This window comes from Acinonyx jubatus, chromosome B3, assembly GCF_027475565.1.
Source record: "Acinonyx jubatus isolate Ajub_Pintada_27869175 chromosome B3, VMU_Ajub_asm_v1.0, whole genome shotgun sequence".
Taxonomy (NCBI): domain Eukaryota; kingdom Metazoa; phylum Chordata; class Mammalia; order Carnivora; family Felidae; genus Acinonyx; species Acinonyx jubatus.
In genome coordinates, this window is record NC_069386.1 from 79,871,702 (window position 1) to 79,898,935 (window position 27,234).

A 27,234-nucleotide genomic window follows, 5' to 3' on the forward strand; every position below is an offset into this window, starting at 1 on the left:
AGTCAGGGTCCTGACAGGAAACAGATGACATACCTCAAAAGGAATTAACAGAATGAAGTTAATGAAGGGACTGGTAATGAGGTGTGGGCAGCGTTAAGGAAACCAGCAAGAGAAGGTGAAGTACCCAGGGACTAGTGACAGTAGGAAGTTATTGCTGTTCCTCTGCCTAATGGGGCCTGGGAATGAACTGTGTCGGTAGAACCTTGGGACTGCTGGAGCCATGGAAGAGGGGCTGCCTGTTGGCTGCTGTGGCCACAGAGGGACTTAGCCAAGGCCAGAACTACTGCAAGGCAGGGAGTGCATGAGGTAGGTAAGAATACTGCAATCTCTTTTTCCTCTCAGAGTCTTATATCCTGCTGGTACCTCCTACTGGCAGATCCCTATTGGAAGCCAGAGGGTAAGGGAACTCAGGTGGTACAGTCTACAGAGACCAGCTATCCAGGCACTGATCAGGATAGAGAGGGGTGGGGAATGAAGCAGAGCTTAGTGAGGGGAAGGAAGTGAAGTGCAGCAAGTGCAAAATAACTAGAACACCATCTCCTCTTGGTCATCCTCCTTATAATTGTGCATTAGTGGCTTGCAGGAGATGAAATGCAGAGCAAATATTTGTGCCCTCCAAAAGTCTGCAGGCCAATACAGATACTAGTAGTACAAAGTAGTAAAAATCCATACTATCACAAGGTAAAATTTTACTGTTATCAAGTGTATGAACAGAATATTTATTTGTAGATAAGCAATGATAGAAGTACATTTTGTATAGTGGGGAATAATAGATGGAAGAATTTATTTTGATAGGATAGAGCTATGAACAAAAGTTGCCCTTCACTTTATTAATTAAAAAGTGATGTAGGAGTGAAACTTTTGGAAACAGTTTTTATAATAGAAGGGACAAAGATTGAGCAGTTGAGAGGGGAGCCATCATGGTCCTTTCTTTGTTCCCTTTCTTTTTCTTTCAGGGAAGGGCAGAAGTGGCACAGAAAGCAGCCAAATAGTCCTAGTATGGGTCCCTCCTAGAGAGGGAGTTACTGTATATGGAGTAGTCAGCTAGATAATAGGCTATGTTTGAGCCCAAGAGAAGCTACACTGGCAGACTAAAAATGACAAAAATAAGGTGATGCCCTTTCTTCCTGTCTAGGGCCCTTTCTGTCTGGACCGTATGGATAGAAGGAAGACCAGAGGCCTTTCTGCCTCTCACTCATTTAAATGAGATGAGGTCGGAATTTTAAAATAAGTCACTTTAATATTTCACTCACTGTTTAAAGTGAAAGTCATTTATTGCCTGTGAAAGGCATTGGGCAATTGCTACACTAACTGAACTCCTATTCAGTTATCAAAGACACATGAGAAAAAGCTGGACAAGTCCACACTAGTGTTTTGCCCTCTACCAGCAGTTTATTTGGTCTAATCAATGATGTCTTTTATGATAACACTCTTTGGTTGCTAATTTGGACAGTAGTTTTGATAATATGAAAACCTACTGGGGTTTGGAGGATCAGAAACTTATTGTTGCTATTGTTACATAAATGACTTACCTTAGGCCATCTCTTGAAATAGTTTCCTTGTTTATCTGGTATTTACTATCTGAAAGGAATAGGTAACCTAAATAAAATCTTTAATTTTTTTTTAAATAACTGTTTTTTCCCTTGTTAATTGTTTTCAAATTTAAAATAATTCTCCTTTAAATATTTAGTACTAATCCTTTGGAAAACCCTTGAAAATTCAAGGAAAAACATTTGGCTATTTTGGATTTTAGTGCTTTACTTTCCCTGTAGTTTGACAGTTTATGATGACCTCAAACCAAAAAGCTAGAAACATGCTTATACTTTAAAGGTGGAAGACTGAGGTCATGGCTGTTTCTAGTAGTCAGAGATCTTACACCTTCATTTATGTTTTCAATTTGCAGAATGGAAGTTTGAAGGAGACCATCAATTTTGGACTTCTTCCATGTGTACTGTGTCCATGCAAATATTGGGCAGAGTTATAATTAATGTATATTTGTCAAGACTTGCATGATGTAGAAGAGAATTATTGTTTTATTTATCAAATTAAAAAAATTGTTTTCAAAATAAATTTGTTTTTATACAAATTATAGCCAGGTGTTAAAGACTGTGTTCCAGGGTTTTATTATTTAGGGCATTCCTAGTACTCAGTCCAAAACCTCAGTCCTATTACGTTGGGAATCAAATTATAAAATTAAATATAATATCATTGGTTATGAACTACACTGTTTCCAATCTAATTTTCAAAAAAATCAGTTTTTTAGGCTCTTGTGTTTACATTAACATATAAGTTGAAGTTACAGTGTATCACTTAACAGTTCAAAGAAATAGCTTGAGAATTAAGAAATTCTGAATTATGACATGGAAAGACCCAAAAACCTTCCTCAAATGATTCTTACGTAATTAACTTTCAGAATGACTTTGTGTCGACCAACCTATCTAATGCTGGAATTCCTTGATCATTTAGCTTGTGTTTGGAAGAGAAGCTTCTGAGGCAGTTCATTCAGTTTCATTGTTTAAGAATTCCTGGGCACTTCTCAGGCGCCTGGGGGTTCAGTTGGTTAAGTAACTGACTCTTGGTTTTGGCTTAGGTCAGGATCTCATGGTTTGTGAGTTCAAGTCCCGCGTCAGGCTCTGCGTTGGCAGTGTGGAGCCTGCTTGGGATTCTACCTAGTTCTCTCTCTGCCACTCACCCTGCTTATGCTGTCTCTCCCTCAAAAGGAAATTTCTGGGCACTTCATGATATATGCCTAACAGCTAAAATTCCTTAATGTCTTAAAGGTCAATGAATAGTATAATGACCAATGGGTAGTCAGATTCATATTAAAAACTACTTTTAAATTCATTAAGCATTTATATGTAAGAAAAATTACAAGCCCCACAGTCTATCATTTAAAAATTTTTACACGTGATCATAGATTTTAGAACTTTGATCAGAATCTGAAGTTTAGGTCTAAAGAATATCTTCACATCTTAAATACAATAGTATTTGGAAATGGAACAAAGCTTTTCCATATAAAGTCTTAGTCTCTATTTCCCGAATATACCTGGTTAAATAAAGTTAGGATAATTGGGGAGTAATAATTCTTCTCTGTAGATTTGTATTAGAGAAAGAATATGTATAAAAAGGGATATGCTTCATGATTAAACAAAAAGCCTGAGGTGGTGGTGCACTGTGGGCATGGACATGCCAAGCTATACATGTATCTAACAGAATTTGCAATGCAAAATATTAAATCTAAGAGTGCAACATGAACAGACTCTCACAGAAGAGGAAAAGAGCTTTTTTTTCTGAGTTGTAGGATGTATATGTACAAGTAGGCTCCCCAAGGTGTTTACTGACAAGCATTAAAGATGGAGTCAAGACTGGAAAAAAGCAACGATTTTATCTTAATTTTACTGGAAACATTAGGAGTGAGGGGAGGAAGAGAGTAAGAGAGCAAGCGAGCATGAGTGAAGAGTGTGAGTTGTTTGTTTCCAGCTTGAGCTCTTTAAAATCTGAAAATCTCACTTGTCCCGAGTGGTTCCTTAGTGACCAGCCGTCTGGATTGCCCTGGTGAATTCTTTATTAACATCATTAAGATGTGATGATTGGAAGCCCATTCCCTGTTGATTCCATTATTGAAGAGCCAATCTTTGTCCCTAAAAGTAGACATACATGCAGATTCCTTTGATGAACTTGAATTCTTATTAAAGTTCCAAAGTGCACACTCTCTTTCTCACCAGTGATTTTGAACTACTGTGGTTTCCACTAATTATTGTGTTTTTATAATTCTTTTTGGCAGCTATTAACATAATTTCCTGTATCAAAATCCATTTCTTTTCTTTTTAATGATTATTTTTGAGAGAGAGAGAGAGAGAGCGACAGGGGGGTGGGTAGAGAGAGAGAAGGAGACACAGAATCTGAAGCAGGCTCCAGGCTGTGAGCTGTCAGCACAGAGCCTGGTGTGGGGCTCAAACCTGTGAACTGCAAGATCGTGACTGAGCTGATGTCGGACGCTTAACTGAGCCACCCAAGCACCTCTCAGAACTTGTTTCTAAAGTGAGCAAAATCATGATTGATCTTAAAATTAATAAAACATATCCCTTTGTGACTGTAGTCAACTCTCTATTGGAATGGAGCAGAGGGTCCAAAACAGTGACTAATGAAAGAATTATTTATATTTCCTGTTGAAACACAGTCTGAGGGTACATTTGAGGTAGATTTGCCTTTTAATCATGTTTTGCTTAATCAGATACTAATATTAGTGGACATTCGTTGATCTTACAGCAATATATATATATATATATATATATATATATTTTTTTTTTTTTTTTTTTTTTTTTTTTTTTTTTTTTTTTTTTTGTACAGAGAGAGAGAGCATGTGTGAGTGGAGGAGGAGAGAGGAGGAGAAAGAGAGAATCCCAAGCAGGCTCCACGCTCAGCACAGAGCTCAACACGGAGCTTGATCCCATGACCCTGAGCAGAAATCAAGAGTCAAAGCTTCAAGGAACTGAGCCACCCAGGCACCCCCCAAATAATTTTTATAATTAAGAAAATTTGGGGGTTGCAGAGAAGAAAGATGGGGGGTGGTTAAAAATGCCAAAGCGAATCTATGTTGTAGTTAATAAACAGTGATATATTTGGTATTATTTATGTTAAGCTAGCAGAACTTGAATGATTATTTTCTTTTACTACAAGTGTCTTTAAATAAATCTAGGAGAATCAGAGCAGTAAATATTAGATTACTGTGAACATTAAGAGTAGCAGTTAGGGGGTGCCTAGGTGGCTCAGTCAGTTAAGCGTCTGACTCTTGATTTCGGCTCAGGTCATGATCTTGCAGTTTGTGAGTTGGAGCCCCACATGGGACTCTGTGCTGACAGTATAGAGCCTGCTTGGAATTCTGTCCCTCTGCCTCTCTCTCTCTCTGCCCCTTCCCCTTGCACATGCACATACTCTCTCTCTCTCTCAAAATAAACTTAATTAAAAAAATTAAGAAAAAAATAATAGCAGTTAATTTGTTCTTTTAAGTCTTAGTTGACTTTATATTGATGTACTCAACAGAGTTGTAAGGTATGGAATTACTTATCTAAATATAATTATGAGCAGTTTTTTGTTGTACATATTAGATTTTAACACTGAAGTTCTCAATAAAGCATGGGAATTAGATATAATTTATGCCCTGAGACGTATAATGGCGTAGTTGACTAGTTCCACACTGGTGTAATTATGATCAGCCTAACATCTAGAATAATCCGTTTTAAATGTTTAACTACTCTGAACTCTGACCCAAATTCAGATAGGCAGTTCTAGATTTTCCTCTTGATAGTCAAGAGAATTAGCAATTAAAATAATACTCTAAATAATTATTGTTTAGGATGTTTACATATTTGCCAGAATCTGTCAAACCATCTTTTATAGTAAATCTCAGCTGTTAAAAAGTCTTTTAAAAAGATTGTAACTCACGGGTGCCTGGGTGGGTCAGTTGGTTAAGCATCTGACTTCGGCTCAGGTCATGATCTCACGGTTCATGAGTTCAAGCCCCATGTTGGGCTCTGTGCTGACAGCTCAGAGCTTGGAGCCTGCTTCTGATTCTGTGTCTCCCTCTCTGTGTCCCTCCCCTGCTTGCTCTCTGTCTCTCAAAAATAAACGTTAAAGAAAAAAAAAAAGATTGTAACTTGGAAAATAGCATTTAAAAATATTATTTAATTGTTTGGAGTTGGATATTTACTCTAGGAAATGGATAGAAAATTCTTCATGGAACTCTTGAGAAAGAGGTTTTATTATACTATATTTTTCCCCCTGGCCAGTAATTCCATTTATTGCAAACTGAACATTCTCTTTGTTGCTGCTGACCTTGCTCGTGGTCGGTACAGGGAGCACAAACCCTCCGTCAGAAGAGTGAAATGACATCATCAGTGAAGGTATTAAAGGGAAAAAAATTTGGGCTAGTTCATATTGATTCATGTTCCAAGAGCCCTGAGAAAAATGAAAATTTATTAGCTAGGCATTCAAGAATCATAAAGATAAAATGTAATATCAGGTTTGAAGACCATGTTTAAAAAAAGAGACAACATGAAAAAAATTAATATAATTCCTTTAAAATTTAAAAATCTAGGTTGTGATGCACAGATTGATTAATAATGATTAAGTTTAATTTTACTATATTAAAATTTTGTATAGCAAAAGAAGTAGTGATCTTTATGTATGCATGTGAGTAAGTAAGCAATCTCTACACCCAGCGTAAGGCTGGAACTCACAACCCTGAAATCAAGAGTCACATGCTCCTCCGACTGAGCCAGCCAGGCACCCCAAGAATGGCACACATCTATTTATGTGTGAGCCAGTTATTTTTTGTATTCTTTGAAGAAGGCTAGAAAATTTTTCTGTCAGCAGTGTCCTAAAGACTGATTGCATTGTGATTAAGGACTTAGTTATTTAAGAACAAGTACATCATCAAAAAAACTCTTACACCAAACCCTCTTTTATAAATGTGGCTGGTAGTTCCAATGGAATGTTTATGTTTTGTAAGCATTTTATGGGACATAGAAGATGATCATTATCCTTGTCAAAAAGTTATTAATTGATGTATGAATGGTACTATTTAGATTACAAAGGAACTCAGATGGTGTGGATGCTTATTTGTGATACTGTGTTAGGGTCAAGTACAGAGAAAACCAAGGCACTTTAATCCTTCTGTGTAGGATCTTATAGCTGTCAAAATAATGCCACCAAACATTTTTATAACACTTTTACGTTCTTTTTTTTTTTTAGTGGAACATAACTTTAAGTTAAATAAGAACAATGGAAATAGGTGTATTTTACAGAAGAGTTTATTGAGATGTATTGAGATTTAGTGAGCTATTCAAGGATATACAGTTACAAAAACATAGTAAACACCACTGGAATCCAGAGCTCTTGACTCCTGGTTCAAGGAGTTACCAACTAAGAGTTCATGCAGCATTAGTCTAGGATAGATGATTTGAAAATACAGGAAAATTGTTTAAATGACCTATTTTTCATTAAGTGACTGTTTTGTGCAAGGTATTGTACCAGCTTTGTTTGATAGAAAATGAAAAAAAATCGTAACTACCCATGAAATTATATTGTATAGTGGTAATACAAATAGTAGACAAAGGCTATTTAAAATAATAAAATGATTATATTATGTGAAAGTTAAAAGTACTTTTTAGGGCTAATGCAACAGAAAACCCCCTATATACTGGTATATAATTAAGAGAGAATTTGTAGGAAATAGCCAAGGACTTTTTATTTACAGGTGAAGAGAATGGCTCTGAGATTGAGGGGCCATTATTCTTTGAGGAGGATAGCATTTCACATTTACTTAAATAGGTTTATTGAGCAGTCAGATTGAACAGGAGTGGTTTTGGAAACTTTAGTTGAGAGGAAATGCTAAAACATTTCATCAGAGGTAGCTGAGACCTTGGAGACTATCTAGTCCTTGCATTAATTTTACAGCTAAAGAAACTGAGACCTAGAGTGATGCTGAGTTACTTGCCAAAGGTCAGTCACACAATAGATAGGGACAGTACTAGAATCAGATTTCTTCTAAATGCCTGGATATGAAAAAGCAATGAAATAGATTTATAACAGGACCTAGCAGGTGGCAAATTGTGGATGTATATTGGATCTGTTGAGTTAGAATATAATTTCTACGGAGGTGTGATTTCCGTCAATCTTTGGAAGACAAGAAACAGAATGGTCAACTAGTTTTTGGTTCCTTGGGTAGAGCAAATAAAAATAGAGGGATGTAGTAATCCATGGAGCAATTTGAAAAGCAGGATGAGCTGCCTTATGGCACATATAAAAATGACCTTCCCAGCAACATCTAAGACATTTTATTAACAGCAGTAATATAGATAAGAATGGTGATACTATAAGCAACAACAACGGCAGCTTCCTTTTACTGAATGTTTACCCTCTGTCCAGACATCATGTCAGGCATCTTAGGTACATGAGTTTGTTTAATTATTTCATCCTGTGACCTAGTATTACTGTGCCATTTTCTAGATGAGGAAACTAAATCTCAGATTGTTACTACCCTAGTTACACAGGAAGTTGGCTATTGAATAAAAATTTGAATTCTAATTTTGTTTGAATTCCAAAGCTAGTGTTTTTCAAACTTGAATAATGAATAAGCCCTCCTTCTAAAGGTAAAATAATCTGCCCCATACCCCACATTGACTTATTTTTATTATATGACTACTTAACAAAGTATAAATATAGTATAAATATAAATTCCTTAAGCTCGTAGTGCTTATATAATTTTTTAAATAAAAATTACTATAGGTTAAATATAAGCAAAACTAAAAAATATTATAGGTTAAATATAAGCAAAACTAAAAAATATTATAGGTTAAATATAAGCAAAACTTTAAAGATCAATAAAATTCAAATTAAAGACATTAATTTAAAAGAGGAAGTGTTTTTCTTTTTTCTTTCTTACTGGAATGAAAATATTGATTGCAAGATGAATTTGTAGCTAACTCCTCTAGCATAGTTCTTTTGACTTTGATATGCCTTATTGCCACGTGCTTTGTGATAACTTGGTTCCCTGCCACTTGTCTTTATTTTGACTTCTTCAAAATGTCCCTTCAGACAATACTTTGTTGTACCATTTGATCTTCATTTGGTATAGTCCATTATTTATTGTTGATTCTACCTCTGTTTTCATTAGTTGTGATGAACTACTAACCCCTTGGTGCCAACTTGGTGGTTTGGGGTTCTGAAAGGTCATGTCAGTATGTATTTAGTTATAACATGATGGTCATCCAGGTAATGTAGAATATGTTTATGTTAGTTATTTTTCAGGTTATCATTTAGAAGAACCTACAAAATTTAAGAAATTACAAACTGCAAATCATAACCAGGCCTCTGGTGTTTCCACTTAAAGACAAAATTACATTGCACTTTCTCTAAAAACACTATACCATAGAACTATCCGTTTTCTTTAGGGTAATAATAGAGACCCAGGAAAGCCTCTATCTGCACCTACTTTCAGTGCTACCTTCATTTAGGCCACCACTATTTTGCATCTCAATTTCTACCACAGCCCCTAGTTTTACCCCTACCAAACTATTCTTCACAGTGCATTCCATACTAGTGAGTTTTCTATAATACAAACTTTTAGGACTCAGCTTGGGAGTCACCTCTTTCTGAAACCTTTCTGAAACCTTTCCCCTACTGCTTCTCCTTACCTTCTGCTTTTTCGCTATCCTGACCCCTAGATTGAATTGGTTATCTTTCCTTTATTTCTCCTTTATAATTCCTTAATATCGAGGAAGCATATCTCTATTACAGTGCTTAGTACATTGTGTTATAATCCTTAATTTTTTGGTTTTCCAAGTAGACTATTAGCTTCTTTAAAGTAGGTCCTACCTTGGGCATCTTCTAACTAGCACATTGTCTGAATGGAAAGAAAGTTCTGATGGTATAGCTGTGATCTTGAATCACTGGTCATTTGGGGTTTTTTGTTTGTTTGTTTTTTGTTTATTTTAGAGAAAGTGCGAGCATGGGAGAGGGGCAGAGGGAGAGAGAGAGAGAGGGAGAATCTTAAGCAGGCTTTACACTTAGCACAGAGCCCAGCGTGGGACTTGATCCCATGATCCTGGGATCATGACCTGAGCCAAAATCAAGTGTCGAATGCTCCATCAACTGAGCCACCCAGGCACCCCCCAGTCAGTTGTTATTTTAAAAGTGAGTAGTCAAAAATAGGCAAGAGCGAAGAAGATATTTCTTCATCTTTCCTGTGCAAGTATGTAAAATTTATACAGGTTACCTATTTAATGTAGTAGACTCCGTTAGCCTGTAAGCAACGTAATTTTAGAAGCAGTCTTTTCATAAAGCATTAAATGATGGCATCATCTTGCTTTCTCTTTGCTTTGTTTTTCAATGGTTAGGTGCTGTGATTGTCTCCACGCCCCAGGACATTGCACTGATGGACGCACACAAGGGTGCTGAGATGTTTCGAAAAGTCCATGTGCCTGTAAGCATGTATAGCTTCACTGTTACGAGACACTCTTAACTGAAGAAGCAAGTCATTGAGAAATACAGCCCAAATTTTAATTTAGTTCTTTACAGAAATCTATATGAAAACCCTACTTTATCTTTATGGTTACTTTAACAACACACATATAGGTGCAAATGTGTATGCATGTTATATTAGTCAAGAAAGATTCTAATTGCACTAAAATATTGTTAAGAAGTCTAAAACATCCTTCATGTATGAGTTTTGTGAATAAATACTACCTTTCCAAATACTGAAAGCTATTATTGACAAAAAAAACAACAAAAAAACCCCACCTGAGTGTTTAGGTAGATACACTTGAATAGAGCTCTGGTGGGAAGACAGTTGAAAAAAGTGACTTTTTTTCCTTGTTTCCAGTTTAACTCATATATAGCTCACTGTCTTCTAAACTGTATCTGAAGATTTTCTATATAATATGACAAAACAAATTAATACAACATTAAGCCAAAGAACTATTGAAATCAGGGTTGGAAGTGAATTTGTAAAAAAACTGCATGCCATCGAGGGACTTAAATTCATATGAGAAGTATGCCGTGAATTTTCTAGCAGCCACATAGAGTTTTTATAAAACTGTCCATTTCCATGAGGTTAGAAAGAGCTTGATGTTCAAGGGAAAGAGAGCTGAGACCAGAGAGGCATAAGTCTCTCCTAGGTTCTCAGAAAAAAGAAATCCTTTATATAATGAACACACTCTCATTACCTTTTCTTAAAAACCATAAATAGGGGCATCTGGGAGGCTCACTCAGTTAAGCATCCAGCTCTTGATGTCGGTTCAGGTCATGATCTCACAGTTCGTGAATTCGAGACCCGAACTGGGCTCTGCGCTGACACCTTGAAGCCTGCTTGGGATTCTGTCTCTACTCCTCCGTTGCTTGTGCTCTCTTTCTCTCAAAATAAATAAATTTAACCAAACAAAAAACATAAATAGGTTTTTTCTCCAAGTGTGCATCGGTGTAAGCAAGTGGACTTGTGCCAGAATACAGTTTAGAGCAAGCATTTGTGTACAAAGCCAACATGATGCCTCCATCTTGGCTATCAGATGGCCTTGATTAATTCAGGAGTAGATTTTAAATTTTACAGGACAGAGTTTTTTAGACTAGGTATAAGTAACACCCACCCAAATAACTATATATGAATACTTTAAAAAATATGTTTATTATTTATTTTTGAGAGAGAGAGAGAGAGAGAGCAAGAGTGGGGGTGGGGGGCGCAGAGAGAGAAAGAGAAAGAGGGAGAAAGAGAGAGAGAGAGAGAGAGAGAGAGAGAGAGAGAGAGAATCCCAAGCAGCTTCCACGCTGCCAGAACTGAGCCCGATGCTGGGCTGGAACCCACGAAACTGAGAGATCATGACCTGAGCCAAAATCAGATGCTTATCTGACTGAGCCACCCAGGCTCCCCACTAAATAAGAATACTTATATGGGATTTTAAAAATATAAATCAGCAAAAAGTTAGAGGGCTATCTACCGAAAACTGAAAACGAGTTATCCGTAATCTTTCTAGCAGAAATTAGGTAACAGGGCCAGTGGTCTGTTACTGCCACTTCAACTAGGATAATAGTCATCCTATCAGCATGTAAGGGAATGCTTAACTTCTCCTACTGTAAGATAAGGGTAGAGACCTATGTACAGTCTACTCAAAAGCATCATGCAGTTCTTGAGGGAAAAGTCTTTTAAAAAGCTGAAACCAGCACTTTTTATTTCCCACCCTGTAAATTATCATTGCATACACCTATTTCAACTGATGCTGTTACTTGATGGGACTTCGGCTATGGGTCAGGTTTTACATGCACTTTGCTAGTTGGACATCTAATGACCATGTCTAATGTCTAATGACCAAATTGATGGGATCTAATGACAGATTCAGTGTATGTATCTTTTAGTCTTTTATGTTATTTTCATTTACCTGCAGCACTTGATATATATTGCCCTATAAGTAAAGAGGCAAACAATCTCAATTGTTCCAACAGATTTTTCTCTAGACTCTGGAAGAAAGGGTGAGGCAGAGTCCTATGGAACATAACAGCGGGAAAGAGGGATGGTCACTAAGTCCAGGTTAGGCTATCACTAGGTGGGTGCCACTGAAGAATAGAAGCAAGGAAATACAGTGAGGAAATATTTCACATGCAGGATCTTGGGCTGCAAAAAGCTCATAGAACTAGTGCAGGATTAGGTAGGGAGTGAAAGAGCTGTTTGTGATCAGAAAGTAAATGTTGCAGTTCATGTGTGCAGAGTTGGAACACTTCTGGGTAATGACAAGGTCCCAGATGTGATTGGTCATGGGTGTGTGGGGCTGAAGTGGAATAGATGTAAAAGTCATCGAACTGCATAATCCCATGTTAGCTTTTTTGACATCATCCTGTATCTTTATAATAGCCCTCTTTTTTTCACCCCTATGTTTCAATTATTTGCCCTCTAAACAAGAGGGAAAAAATTTTAATGTTAATTTATTTATTTTTGGAGAGAGAGAGAGAGAGAGAGAGAGAGAGAGCAGGGTGGGGGCAGAGAGAGTGGGAGAGAGAGAATCCCAAGCAGGTTCTGCATTGGCGGTGTGGAGCCCAATGTGGGACTGAAACTCATGAACTGTGAGATAACGACCTGAGCCAAAATCAGGAGTCAGATGCTTAACTGATTGAGCCACCCAGGCACCCCTAAACAAGAAAAATTTTTAAAGGAGGTAAAATATGTTAATCATCTCAGAACAAGGTGCTCAGTAATCTTTGCAAGTGAATGAGTGAGAACTTTGCAGCAATGAGCTCTGTAAACACTGGGACAACCATGGTGCAGCTACATTGTAAAGGGGATCCTGGTTATGTGTGGGATGTAGATTTGATGACCTCTGAGATACTTTTGGCATTTAAGAGCCTTGGAGTCTAAGTAATCATAAAGCATCTGAAATTAGAACGTGTTCCATAAATGCAAAGAAGAAATGTTATGCTTTGTTTATACCACTTTATTTCATTGTTGCCTGGTCTTTAGTCTTGCTTTCCGGTTTTTTCCCTTTTTGAAGTGCATTAGTTACCATGGAAACAGTGATGTCATTGGAATTCATTGGTATGGACAGAGTTTAGTAATGTCTACAAGAACATTTTGAAGTTAATTTAAATGCTTTCTTAAAACTCAAGGCTTGGATAAGGGAAGGAGAAGAAGAAATGAACTATTAAATTCTCCGTTCTCTGCCTGAAATCATATCAACTCTGCCAAATCCTTGATTATTTCAGTGTTTGTAGGTAGACTGTTTTTTTTTTAAACAATAAATTTTTTTCAGGGGCATCTCTGTGGCTCAGTTGGTTAAGCATCTGTCTGACTCTTAATTTCAACTCAGGTCATGATCTCATGGGTTCAGCTCTGCACTAACAGCGTGGAGCCTGCTTGGGATTCTCTCTCTCCCTTTCTCCCTCTCTCTCTGCCTTTCCCCTGAGCGTGAGCACTCCCCACCCCTCCCTCTCCCTCTCTCACAACACACATGCATATACAAAACAATAAATTAAAAACAAATAAATAAAACAAATAAATTAAAAAAAATTTTTAACTTTACACATTTTTAACAGTGAGTACTTTTTGCCTTGTGACATTCTAACACATTTTTGTTGCTTCTTGTACAAGGGAGGTCCAGGCACCTCAGTTTAGAGTCCTTCCCTTACCATTTGAACTTTTAGAGTTACAGGGATTTCACTCTCCAGCCCTTCCTTCTTGGGCAGTCTCTTTACCAGCTCCTGAAAATTATATTAAAGTATGTTTCTTCTCTTACTCTTTCTATAGGTAATGAACCCTTAATTTTAATTCAGTAGATAGCTTATTCTACAAATATGTATTTACTCATATTGAATGCCTTCCATAAGCAAAGTACTGTGATAAGTTCCCTTGGTGATTCAAAAAAAAAGGGATGAAGCCTTTTCTGTTAAGTTCCTTATGGTCCTGTGGACTAGCTCCATTATGGTGAAGGTGCCCTGAATTCTGAGGAGCATGAGAACACTTTCTTCTCTGGGCTGTTAAGTAGGGCTTTCATGGAAAAGTCATGATTTTTTCTATGCCCCTGTTATTTTGCATATCCTAGTCCCTTGCCTGATAAGCCATTGTTAGCTTGGGAACTCATATGCATGTTTCAAATTCTTGCTCAGGAAATTTACTTTCTCTGGAAAGCTTTTCCCAAATTCCCAGAAAAGGTTAATCTTTCTCTGAACTACTGTATCATATACCTAGTTTGACTCTTATCCCACTACAGTTTACCTGTCAGTCTCCACAGAAGAATGTGAGTTCCTGGAGGGCAAGAAAACATGCCTTAAATATTCTTAAATACTCAATTACCAAGTGTTTGATAGGCCTAAGGTAAATACTTGTATGATAGGACATTTGACCTTGGATATAACGCCAGCCACAATCTGCTGTTGTCTTTGTTCCCCAGCTCACAGGTCACTCTGCCTTGCATTCTCTCTGCTACAGTGAAACTGGTCATCTTCCATGTATTTTAGATTGCCACAAAGTTTCTTTCTTCATGGCCTTGAGCATGCTGTTTCTCCACATGAGAACCATTTTTTTTTTTAACTTAACCTTATTTTTTTTTTTAACTTAGTAGCTCCTTTTTATCCTTTGGTACTTAGATTAAATGGTTCTTTTTCTGGGAGACTGCCCTGTCCCTGTTAACTAGGTGAATTCTTTCTAGTGCATGATCTAGTAACACTCTATTTCTCCTTTTTAACTGTTTTCATAGTTGTCAGTACTTTCACATTTGTAGTGCCAGACTATAAGCTCTGAGTGAAGGGACTCCTTACCTCCCTCTGTGCCAAGAACATATTGTTGCTTACTAAATATATACAGATTAAATGAATGGAATAGGATTTTCATAGCTATCGCAGGGGACTGGAGGGACAGAAGTGAGTCTGAAAAGAATCAGGAAATCACAAGTTGTGTTCAGGGTTGTTCAGTTTCTCTATAGTTGAGGTAATGTTTGGCAGTGGTTACCCTAGGCCTAGGCCCAGGTTTGGTAGAGCTTTAACAGCTGGGCTAAGGATTTAGACTTTGTTCTTGAGATTTTTAGAGGAGACCATAAAGAATGCGGGAAAGGAAATAATTAATTGATTTGAATGGAACTTTAAAAATACTTAATTTGGTGGAAGTGAATAGAAAGGACAGGAGCCAGGAGAGTGTGGAAGCATGAAGGAAGCATTTGCAATGGTCAGAGTTACTCAAACTGCAGGTTGTAACCCACCAATGAGTCATGAAACCAATACTGTGAGGGATGAAACCAAAGGTTTCAATATCCGGGTTAATTGCTCTTAAAAAGAGAAAGTATTATTTCATAAAGATTTGGTCTCAGTTGTCAATACATAGAAGTGTACATTTGTATTGATTAACACTTAAAATATTTCTCTTATGGTAAAATAGTTTTAATAATTTGGAAAAACACCACTGTAGTATAACAGCATTGAAAATGGAAAGGGGAATAAATGTGGTGGACGTTTTGAAGGAAGAATTGCCAGGCGTGGCAATTGATTACATGAGGTAGGGTGGTTAGAAAAAAAAATGGCAGAAATCTAAGGGATTTTGAGAGTTAGGCTGCCATATTAATAAATCTACCAGGAGCTAGTTTTTTGCTCAAGATGACAGTGAGGTAGAAATAAGACATTAGATTCTCAGTCACAAATCCCTGCCCTTATTCTCTATGAGGGTTGTGATTTAAAACTGTTTGGCAAGGAAGAGACTGGTGGAGCAAATGATTTGGTGTTGGCCTTTTTAGTACTTTTCACATCACATGATGTATGTGACCATCCCTTCTCCTCACAGAAACAGATTTATTAATCTGTATATTTGTAGCCTCTTATACATAGATTGATATTTTTTAGCCCTGAGAGAGCTATATTCTTTAATAAGTGTATAACTTCTTTTATGGTTACAAATTAAATTCCTTTAGAAATTTTACTATAATTTTTTTAGGCAATAGGGTGCTACTTACAGTGGCATTTTTGCATAGTGGTAAAGAGAGTAAGTTCAGGAATCTGAATGCTAGAGTTCAAATCCTAGGTCTGTCACTTTGTTGCTGTATGACCTCTGCAAGTTACTTAATTCAGAATATGAGAATTATAGTACCATTTCCCTCAGAGGATTGAGAAGAGAAATAAATGAGATAATGTGTGTAAAAAGCTTAGTACCGTGTTCGGCACAAGCTGAAACAACCAATAATGAAATATAAAATGTCGATTAATGTTGCTTATTGTAATTACTTTCAGAATGTTATCATGAAACAGATACATTTCATAGATATTTATGTATTTGGCCTATGTGTTTTGACTAGTCCTTTATTTTCTAATAAGAATGTTAACAAGAAATTTTTTACACCTTAGATGCATAGTGTCTTTGAGATTTCCTTATTCCTTGAGTACTTTAGTTGAGCCTAAACCATTCTTTTCATATAGATTAGTTGCTAAAGTTATATAGAGTCTAAAATTCTGTGTAATTTAAATTTGCATATTTAATACATGTTAATTGCTGTCACAGATAAACCTCAAAATATATAATGATGCAAATACATAGAAGTTTATTTCTTGCTCATGTAACAGTACTCATACATGAACAGGTGAGCAGGGTGGTCTTCCTCCAGGAAGTCATTTAAGCTGCTGTAGCCTCTGCCATTTTCACATGTGAGTTCTAAACCCACCTTTGGGGCCATCCTCTTTTGAGCCAGCCAGGGGGGGAAATGGAACAGAGGTGTGTACATGGTGATTTTTATGGACCAGACATACATACATTTCTACTCACACTTCACTAAAAGTCATGTGATCATATGTCACATTTCTCAAGGAGCCCAAGAAAATTAGATTAGTTATGTGCCAATGAAGATGAGGCCATGGACTTTGGTCAAAGCTACCTGTCTCTGCTACAGATGACCTGGAAATAAAATACAGATTATAGCCTAATGCTGGTCACTGAACTTACTTTTTTTCCCTTGTAAGTAGTCCTGAAAATTCTATAACTATTTCAGCCTTGAGAATATTTATTTATTTTAAAAAAGGGAGATAGGAATTTTGCTTTTCCTGTGGTTTACTTTTCTTGCTGATTAAAAACAAGAAATTCAAAGAAACCAAAAATACTAGTGTGGTGTGGAACTTTTAAATATTTATTTGAAAGGGTTAATGATTATATTTTCTTCTAAGAAAAATGAGGTGCTCTTAGAACCTCAATTAGGTGATTCCCATCAATGTTTTCTTTCCATTTTCCACTGTTTTCCATTTTCATTACCACAGACCCTACACAATGTTCTCAACAATGAGGATCAAAGTTGTGGTTTATTATTTTTCTGGCAGAGTGGCCAGTTATGGTAGTAGGTTAATTGTTTGGACCTGGGGTTCCACACCTTCACCTGTGAATGTCTTCAAAACTCATGTATTCATGAAACACATCTTAGAGCTTTTTTTAGCATCTATCTTGCTTGTCTGTTAGACCCCAAAAGTCCAATTATATTTAATACCTCGAGCTGACCTGCCATAAAAAAACAATTTAGAAATAGGCAGTCTTATGTGAAAATAGAGGCAAGTGACACATTTATTCTCTCCTTTCTTCCTTGAGTATGTTTTCCTCTGTGATTATCAAATAGTCTCATTTGGTTCTCTGGGAAGTTTCATACCTTTGATGTATTTGAAGAATCTTTCATTATTGGCTGTAGAGGCTTTACAAAGTGCTGTTTGAATTCTTTCTAGGAACACACTAACTAGTTTGCACATGATGTATCACATGTGGCTTCCTTCTTCACAATTGGTTAATTTTTCCACTTTTAGAAGAGTGACTTTTCTTTTTTGGTAACCTTTATACAACTGGGTAGCAGTCTGCATCTTGACCATTATTACATCTCAGAGACCAAAGTTGTATGCTCATTTGTGTCTTCCCTTGGGATCTCTCACAAGTCCATGAATGTTTTTATTGAGAATGCTGTTCTATGTGATTTACATGAATTAAAGTAATAATAACTCTCACAACCCTGTGATACAGATAACATTTTTTTCTCTCATTTTGCAGATGTGGAAACTGTGGTAAGAAGATTAAATAACTCACATAAGGTTACCTGTCAGTTTAGTGGGCATCTGGGCTCCTATCCCAAACAGTATGCTTTCCAGAGCCCACATTTTTAACTGCTTTTTCTGTGGATTATCCAAAATTGAGTAATCCAAACTGCAGTAATATGGACATGGGAGAATACCACAAGCTTAGAAATTTCAGGGAGCAAGAGAGGTCTCCATTAAATTTGCTTACCATTGGGTTTCTGACTGTCTAGGTGGGCAAGTAAGGGCAGGAAATGGGTGGATTGAATAATGGGGAGGAGTCAAGAGAGGTATAATGAGGGTGTTTTTTGGGAAAGGGAATTCCATGACCAGGAGAAGAAAATGAAATCTAAGGTTGGATTGCAGCAGTGAGTGTGAAAATGAATCAAATTAGGCCTTCCATTATAACTGTGCTCTTCATTACTATCCCAGACTATATTGGCTCAGTATTGTTTCAGACCGCCTAGTTCCATGAACAAAATCCTCGAGTCCATTTACTTGTCATCTTGTTTATTGACTTCCATACACAAAGCAGTGACCCAGCTGGTTTGAATTTTGGCTGTGTTATTTACTAAGTGTTTGACCTTGAGCAAGTAATTTACTTCAATGTTTTGTGACCCATCTCATAGGTTATAAGGGCAGTTAAATGAGATTATATATGTAGTACTTAGCATAGACCTTAGTACATGGTACTATAAAGGGAGGCTCTGAATGTTATTGTTTTAGTAGTAGATTTTAGGGATCATTATTATAGAGATCATCATTTAATATAAACCCTCATTTTGGAATTCAAGATGTAGAGAAGTTGAGTTTGCACCTCATGGGCACACAGCTATTTAGTTGGTCCTGAGAAGAACATGAATTTCCCCATTCATTGTTCTTTCCATGCCAGACTACTTCTGAAAAAGAAAACAAAAACATCCATGTCATTTTTAAAAATTATAATATTTGTACACTTGTTTCAAGGAATATACTAAAACCTGGTTCAAGGCTAATGGAGAACCGAATCTAATCTATTTCAGTTATTTTTATTTATTTTCTATTTAACAGTTTCTCTTCCTCATTTTTTTCTTAAATCATATTTTGTAATCCTTGTGACAAATTCCAACCAGCAAGAATTTAACCTGATTGTAACCTTGAGAAATTGGATTACATAGTAGCCTGAAAATCTTGCTTGTTACTTACCTGAATCTGAATTTAAAATGCCAAGAAGAAATTAAAATTGAGGCCTTTTGAGCTTGCTTAATTCAATTCAGTTGGACACAAAAATCCAATATTTCAAAGCAATGTTGATATTTCAAGAGAGTCAATTTTATTTAAGTTTATAAAAGAAGTACCCTTCTGAGCCAATGATGGATTGGAATAACGTAAAAATAACGTGTAAAAGGTTTGTGGTGGCTGATGTTAAGCAGACATGTGGCATTTACTTTCTTTCAGTAAAACTAGCTGAGGTAAAAAGAGATCGGGATCTTATACATTTTTTCTCTTTAAATTTTTTTTATTTGAGTATAGTTGACACAAAAAGTCATGTCATATTTTGATGAGACATTAAAAAATGATTGAGCATGCTTGCAGCTGCATTTTAATGGTATTATGTAAATTAAGCTATGGCAAAGCATCTGTTTTCTAATGTTTCTGCTATACAAAATAGCTCTATAATAAACAAACAGCCTAACAATACATGAAATATTCATACAATATAAGGCATTTTTTGGGGGGAGCAGGCAGTACAGAGTTGCCACATGGACATGAAATCTTTCCTTTTTTAGAAAAATTTTTATGAACAAAATTGTAATTTGGATGTTCTAATGTCCTTTCTTATTATATTAGCTGCCCCTGTTCAAAACTCTTTGATTATAGAGGACTGCTTTTTTAAAACCTAGCATAGTGTTTTCTAATCTTTTTAACACTCCAGGCTTTCTTTTAAGTTTTCTTCCAACTAACCCTATGGTTTGAAAAAGTTGTCTGTCACATACTTTGCATATCTTAATATGTTTTCTTTCTAATTAATCAAATAAATGTATGTGTGTGTTATCACAATCAATTGATATAATTTCAACTAAAAGCAAAGAAACTTGACAGTTTATCTTTCTTATATAGTCTTGGAGGCAACTGTTTCATGTTTCTCCAATTTTTAAAAATATTCATAAATCACTGGCTCTCATAAATGTTTTTGGGCATCTTTAGACCTTAAAGCAACATTAAATAGGAGAACTACCAAAATAAATTCTGTAGTCATGCTTCAATTGTCTACAACAGTACTTTCCAGCAGAAATGTAATGCAAGCCACAAATGTGATTTAAAAATGGTTAGTTGCCGTATATATATTTTTAATGTTTATTTATTTTTGAGAGTGAGAGAAAGCAGGAGCAGAGGAGGGGCAGAAAGAGAAAGGGAGACAGAGAATCTGAAGCAGGCTCCAAGCTGCCAGCATAGATCCCAACACAGGGCTCAAACCCACGAACCATGAGATTTTTGACCTGAGCCAAAGTTGGATGCTTTACCGCCTAAGCCACCAAGATGCCCCTTTAGTAGCCATATTTTAAAATGTAGGAAAACAAAACAAAACAGGTGACCTTAATTTTAATAACATACTTAACTCAGTATATTAAAAATATCATCATTTCAGCATGAAATCAGTATCAAAGTTGAGAATCAATCAACAAAGGAATTATATTTTCGGGGCGCCTGGGTGGCTCAGTCGGTTGAGCGTCTGACTTTGGTTCAGGTCATGATCTCTCGGTTTGTGAGTTCAAGCCCCGCGACAGGCTCCGTGCTGACAGCTCAGAGCCTGAGCCTGCTTCAGATTCTGTATCTCCCTGTCTCTCGGCCCCTCCCACGCTCACACTCTGTCTCTCTCTGTCTCTCAATAATAAATGTTTTAAAAAAATAAAAAAAAAATACAAAGGAAATATATTTTAAAATACTAGGAATACTTACAATTCAATGAAAAACAACAACAACAACACATGATCAATAGAAAAAAAAAGACAAGAATCCTGAACAGACATTTCACAGAGGAGAATATACAATGACCAATAAACATGTAAAAATGTGCTCGGGGCGCCTAGATGGCTCAGTCGGTTAAGCGTTCGACTTTGGCTTGGTTCATGATCTCGCAGTTCGTGCCCTGTGTCAGGCTCTGCGCTGACAGCTCAGAGCCTGGAGCCTGCTTTGGATTCTGTGTCTCCCTCTTTCTCTGCCTTCCCCTGTTCACGCTCTCTCTCTCTCTCTCTCTCTCTCTCTCTCTCAAAAATAAATAAACATTAGAAAATTCTTAAAAAATATGCTCAACTTCATTAATAATTATGGCAACACAAATTAAAGCCACAGTGCAAAGGAGAGTTGGGCACAGCATCAGGAAGAAAGAGAGCAAACTGGAATACACGTACACTCCTGCTGGTTCACCAGCTCTAACCAAAGGAAAATAGAGTGTGATGCCTAAGGCTTCACTGCCACCTCGGGGTTTTCATTCCACTTTCAGGGAACTTTAACCAGGAGCCATATATATGAAGGAAGATTCTAGGAAATATAGTTCCTATTATAAACACATTGACAGTTTGAACAGTCCAGCACAATGGACTCACCATACTTGCTAAAATAAAGAAGACTGATGATACCATATGTTGGTGAAGCTGTGTCACACCTGGAATTCTCATACATTACTGGGAGGAGTGTAAATTGGTAGAACTTTATTGGAAAACCTGGCATTTTTTGCTGAAGTTAAACATGCGTAACCTAAATACTTAGCAAAAAAAAAAAAAAAGAAAAAAAGGGGGAGACATGTATAAAAACATTCATGGAAGCATTATTTATAATAGTTTCCCCAAAGTGGAACCCAAATTATAACACCATAAATTATTTCTGCCTGTTTGCAAACTTTATGTAAATGGAATAATAAGTATATACTTTCATGTTGCTTATTTTGCTTAAACTTCATTACCATGACGCATTCCATTGTGTGACTGTGCCACAATTTATTTGTCCATTTTACTGTTGATGGCCATTTGGTCATTTTCTATCTGGGAATAATTAGTGTTATTTGTGAATACTTTTGTACATGTGTTTTGTTGAATGTTAAGTTCACATTCCTGTTAATCTATAACTGAGAGCAGAATTACTATGCCACAGTGGAAACTAAACATATATCAATTATTTAGATTAACTGCCAGTTTTCCAAAATGGTTGTACCCATTTACACTCAGGTGACACTATGAGTTTTACTTGCTCTCCGTCTTCATGGAGATTTAGTGTTGGTGGTTGTTACAGTCATATAGACATTCATCTATTCTAATCAGGTCTTAAAGCTTACATGCATGGTATCTCATTGTGGTCCTAATTTGCATTTCTCTGATGATTAGTGAAGTTGAACCCTTTTTTCTCACATTTGTTGGTCTTTGCATATCCTCTTTTATGGAGTGCTGGTTAAGTCTTGCCCATTTTTTAATTTCTGACTTTTTCTTATTGATTTGTAGAGTTTTTTATATATTCCAGATAAAAGCCCTGTGTCATGGATGTATATTATAAATACCACCTCCTGCTTTATACTTTGCCTTTTCACTCTCTCTTGTGTCTTCCAATTTAGTTATTAATTTTAATGACCACTTTAACAAAATGACTTTTTATTTATGTTTAGTGCTTTGTGTCCTGCTAGAAAAATCTCACACTAATCACACCATTCGTCAACCATGCTGGCTTTTCAATTCCTTGAAGGAAACTTCTCCCTACTTGTATCTTGAGAGTTTTTCTTCCTTTTTATTCTTTAACTTCTGCGTCACATATTTCCTCAAGAAACTCCTCTGTGACTCCCAGGGTATGTTGTCCTCTGTGTTCTACACTCTCATAATACACTGTACTTGCTTCCAGAGAAGCTCTTCCAGTTTTTAAGTGGATTTTTGCAATATTTGTTTAGTCTATTTCTCTATCCAGGAGTGTGAGGATCAAGTCTGTTTTGCTCACCACTGAATGCTACCCCTTTCGCTTAGCCCGGTAACTGGCATATAATAGGAGCCCATTAAATATTGAGTTTGCTTATAGTTTTATGTTTGTGACATTTTGTGGTCTTTATAGAGAACATGTCTGAGGCATAGAGAACAGTAACAAGATACTTATACGTTAATCATATACATTGAAAATACTTGCTCCATCCCTTTCTGTTTTGGGGAGTCTAAGAGATTGTGGAGTAGGGATGCTTTTCCCATTCTCTCTGAATTAGAGTATACCCTCACCTAGGTGTTCACATTATTTGTTTTTCCTTTCCCATTTCTTTTCTTTTCTTTCTTTCTTTCTTTTTTTTTTTTTTTTTTTACGTTTATGTATTTATTTTGAGAGAGAGAGATTGAGAGACAGCAGAGAAGGGGCATAGAGGGCGACAGAGAATCCTGACCCAGCTCTACAGTGTCAGCATGGAGCCCACTATGGGACTCCAAGTCACAAACTCTGAGGTCATGACGTGAGCCGAAATCAAGAGTCAGATGCTTAACCAACTGAGCCACCCAGGCACCGCCCTCCCATTTCTTGAGTGATATATTTATGTTCAAGTTGAAAGCTCTACAGTGAGGGGACTATATCACATTTAATATAAATGGCAGTAAAACTGCCCAAGCAATGGGTATATTATATAGACATAGTGAATAAAGAAATAAGTTGTGTGATATTAGCGGTGTTTTCTTCTGGCTTTTCGGAGATGGTATTGAATTACTGAAGTACAGTGTGATTTATTTTTTATAATACTTTGCATCAGCAAAATGGCATCTATTTGATGCTTAGAAAATGCTTAGCTACAAATGTATGTCCCTCACAATTTGTCTTCATTTGCATGTGTTCTGAAAAACTTTAGTCTTTTCTGTTTCTCTTTTCAGAGAGAAGAATAAATTTGATCACCTTATCTATATGTTTCATTGTAGACTATCACTGCTATCCTTCCTTTAAAATGCACATGTTCTAATAGAGATACCTCCTGTAATGATGATCTTTTTGGTGGAATTGATAGGATGATATACACATGTTATCTCTAAGCCTCTGATAATTGTGTTTCCTTATTTTTATTTTAGAAGCAAAGCACTGGTTTAATTTCCATTAATGAGAAAATGGGATTGGGGCACCTGGGTGGCTCAGTCACTTAAGCATTCAACTCTTGATTTTGGCTTAGGTCATGATCTCGTGGTCATGGGATCAAGCCCTGCATCGGGCTCCATGCTAAGTGTGGAGCCTGCTTGGGATTTATCTCTTTCTCTCCCTCCCTTTCCCCCTTCCTTCTTTCCCCCTAAATAAATAAATAAATAAATAAATAAGTACTAAATGTGGAGCCTGCTTGGGATTTCTCTGTCTCTCCCCATCTCTGTCTCTCTCTCAATAAATAAATAAACAAATATTTTTTAAAAAGAATGGGATTAAAAGAAATTTGAATAAGGATTATATTTGCATAACCTGTCTATTTAACAAATGTTTATAAAGTATCTCTTTTATGCCAGAAGTTAGGAAATTCAGAAAGAGATGGACACTTTCTGTAAGACTTTAAATTTTTATTTCAAATAATAACATTCTGATAAGAGCCAAGAGTTGTTTGCTAGAAGTGTCCTTTTTTTCAGTTATGGAATGAGGATGATAAAATACCCATCTCATAAAGTTTTGAGATGAGTAAATAAGATAGTTCATCTAAACCATTTACCCCCAGTGCCTGGTATATAATAAGCACTCAGTACTTGTTAGGTGTTATTCACTATGACACTTTGTTCACAATAACCTCTTAATTATTTATTTTCCTGTGTTTCTGCTTAGTTTTTCTGTATTGCTATCAGGGCTAAATTTCTAAAAAATGGGTCTGATTTTGTAACATTACCTCGATCATCTTTCAACTTGAAAAACCCTTTGTTGGGCCATCTTTCCAACTTGAAAAACCTTTTGTGGTTTTCTGTTGTCTCAAGAAGAAAGTCTGAAACACGTGAATGGCATCTAGCATGTTAACCATCTGACCTTCACCTCCCTTTACCAAGCCAGCTTCTGCCTTTGCCCCCCATTAGCTTGTAGCCCAAATAGGCCATGTGTGGCTACATTCCCCTGACTTGGCTTGTGTTCTTCTTTCCACCTAGAATTCCTGCTGTAGGCCTCAACCCTTATTCTCATCCTTCACCTGAAGAAACAATTCCGAGCAATGTGGGCAGCTCAGAGATACCTCTTATTCTTCCCAGACAGAATTTTTTGATCCCTGTTATTTTTATCTCTTTAACATTTATCACATTATTAAAGTTAATTACATGTGTCTTGCTCTCCCACCAGCGTGTGAGTTCCCTTTAGAGCAGAAACAATAACTTATTCATCATTATATCACTAGAACCCAGTGGGCACTCAGTAAAAACTTGTTGAAATAATGGATTGAGATTTGGTTTAACTTTGTTTTGATTTCAGTGGTTTTTGTTATTCTAGGTTCTGGGCCTTGTCCAAAATATGAGTGTTTTCCAGTGTCCGAAGTGTAAACATAAAACTCATATTTTTGGTGCTGATGGTGCCAGAAGACTAGCACGGACCCTTGATCTTGATGTTCTAGGTAAGACCATAGGATATTCTTTTGCAGAGGAAATGGCGGAAGGGGAGGTGTGGATAAGATGATGATGAAGAGTGTCTCAGAAAATGATGAATTGTCTTCAGTTTTGTGTTTTAAATTAAGTATAAGGAGTTGTATGTGTTTGTTAACCTTTTTTTGGCTTTATATATTTCATTAGTGGGAGGCTTTTTGAAGAGGAGGTTTGTTCTGCCAATTATCACTTTTACCATAAGCAAGAACTCTCTATAATTGAGTTTGAGAAGAGTTTTGTGGTCTGAGTTTTGTAATTTGAAGTCCTTATTTTAAATAATGGTCATCACTTTGTTTGCTAAGCTGAGAACATATCTCTCAGTATAAACAGATAGGCATATGAAAATACCTGGTCAGTGTGTTGTAGCAACCTTTGAAAGTGTCAGTTCTTGGTGCATATGAAAAAATGCCTTTCTGATAAGTTCTGAATTTATCAGTCCTTTTGCTCTAGAAAGATAATATTTTCTGTTTTCTGTAATCTTTTTATAATGTGTTTGCCATGTCTGTGAAATATAGTACCTGAAATTTACATTGTACATACCATTCACGTTACTGAATTGAAGGATTAATTAGTGTTATGAGAAGTGAACTCATGTGTTAAGTGAGCAAAACACAGATTTTAGATAAAACATGATTTTTGGAAGATCTACAAGCAACTTAATGGACATTTTATGAAACATGTGTTGATAATTTTCGTTATGAATGAGTTTCTGTTCTGGGCAAAGGCAGATGTTAGATGCTGAATAAGGGAGGAATAGAGTGAATTATTAGTTTTAGGAAGTTAACAATTAAGATCCCTTAGAGATCAAGGAATTTCACAACATTGTTTATTATAATTAAACTTCTAAAAGTTGATGTTAAATGTGTTATTGTTATTATGCATTTGTACTGTAGCAGCCACCACAGTACCAGGTGAATACTAATGTTATATTTTGATACGTTGCTTTAATTATAGCCACTAATTATACTCTGCAACTGTTTTTTATTTAACTAACCTAGAAAGTTCAGTTTCCCAAATCTGCATAATAACAACAGATTGACATAAACTTATGTAATAAAGTAAATGTGTAATTATAATGGCGCTATTGAATTATGCTGACAACATTATAATTCCCTGATTTATAAATGGGTGGTATGATATACGATATTGTAAATCATTTATTTAGAATTTGAAAATATATCTCTTAGAGAAGCAATCACACTAAGTTACATTTTAACCAAGAGCTCACAAATGTGTAGTTACCCTGAGAATGTGTCAGAAATACTGATTACTGATCACGAAAAATGGATAGTGTTTATAGATGGCTGTATCTAACAGTGTTATGGGAAAACTAATTTGGAATCCCAACTCAGGGCACATCTCTTCCTTTTAATGCAGTCATGGGGCCCAATGAGACTTCCATGATCTGGAGCAGGGGCTTCAATAACAAAGAGGTTGTAGTCAGGAAAAAGGAACTGAAGTCAGGGAAAGAGCTCTCCCAGCTATGGCCTCCTGGCTGGTTGAACTTCCCAGGGGCCCTAATATGTCCTTTACTGACTCCCGGGCTGCCTCTTAATTTATTTTCATCCATTGGGCTGCACTAAATAATTACTTGGGAAAATGG

General features: G+C 36.4%; 1 protein-coding gene across 8 annotated transcripts in view; it reads left to right on the top strand.

The window, feature by feature from the left end:
• The window catches only part of NUBPL (NUBP iron-sulfur cluster assembly factor, mitochondrial), a 218,218-nt gene that overhangs the window by 180,273 nt on the left and 10,711 nt on the right, over window positions 1-27,234 (top strand). For all 8 annotated transcript variants that reach the window (XM_015073708.3, XM_053224345.1, XM_053224344.1 and 5 more), the window contains 2 exons: window positions 9,900-9,985; window positions 25,483-25,603. In XM_015073708.3, coding sequence (XP_014929194.1) covers window positions 9,900-9,985; window positions 25,483-25,603 — 207 coding nt within the window. The remainder of the gene's footprint in view (window positions 1-9,899; window positions 9,986-25,482; window positions 25,604-27,234) is intronic.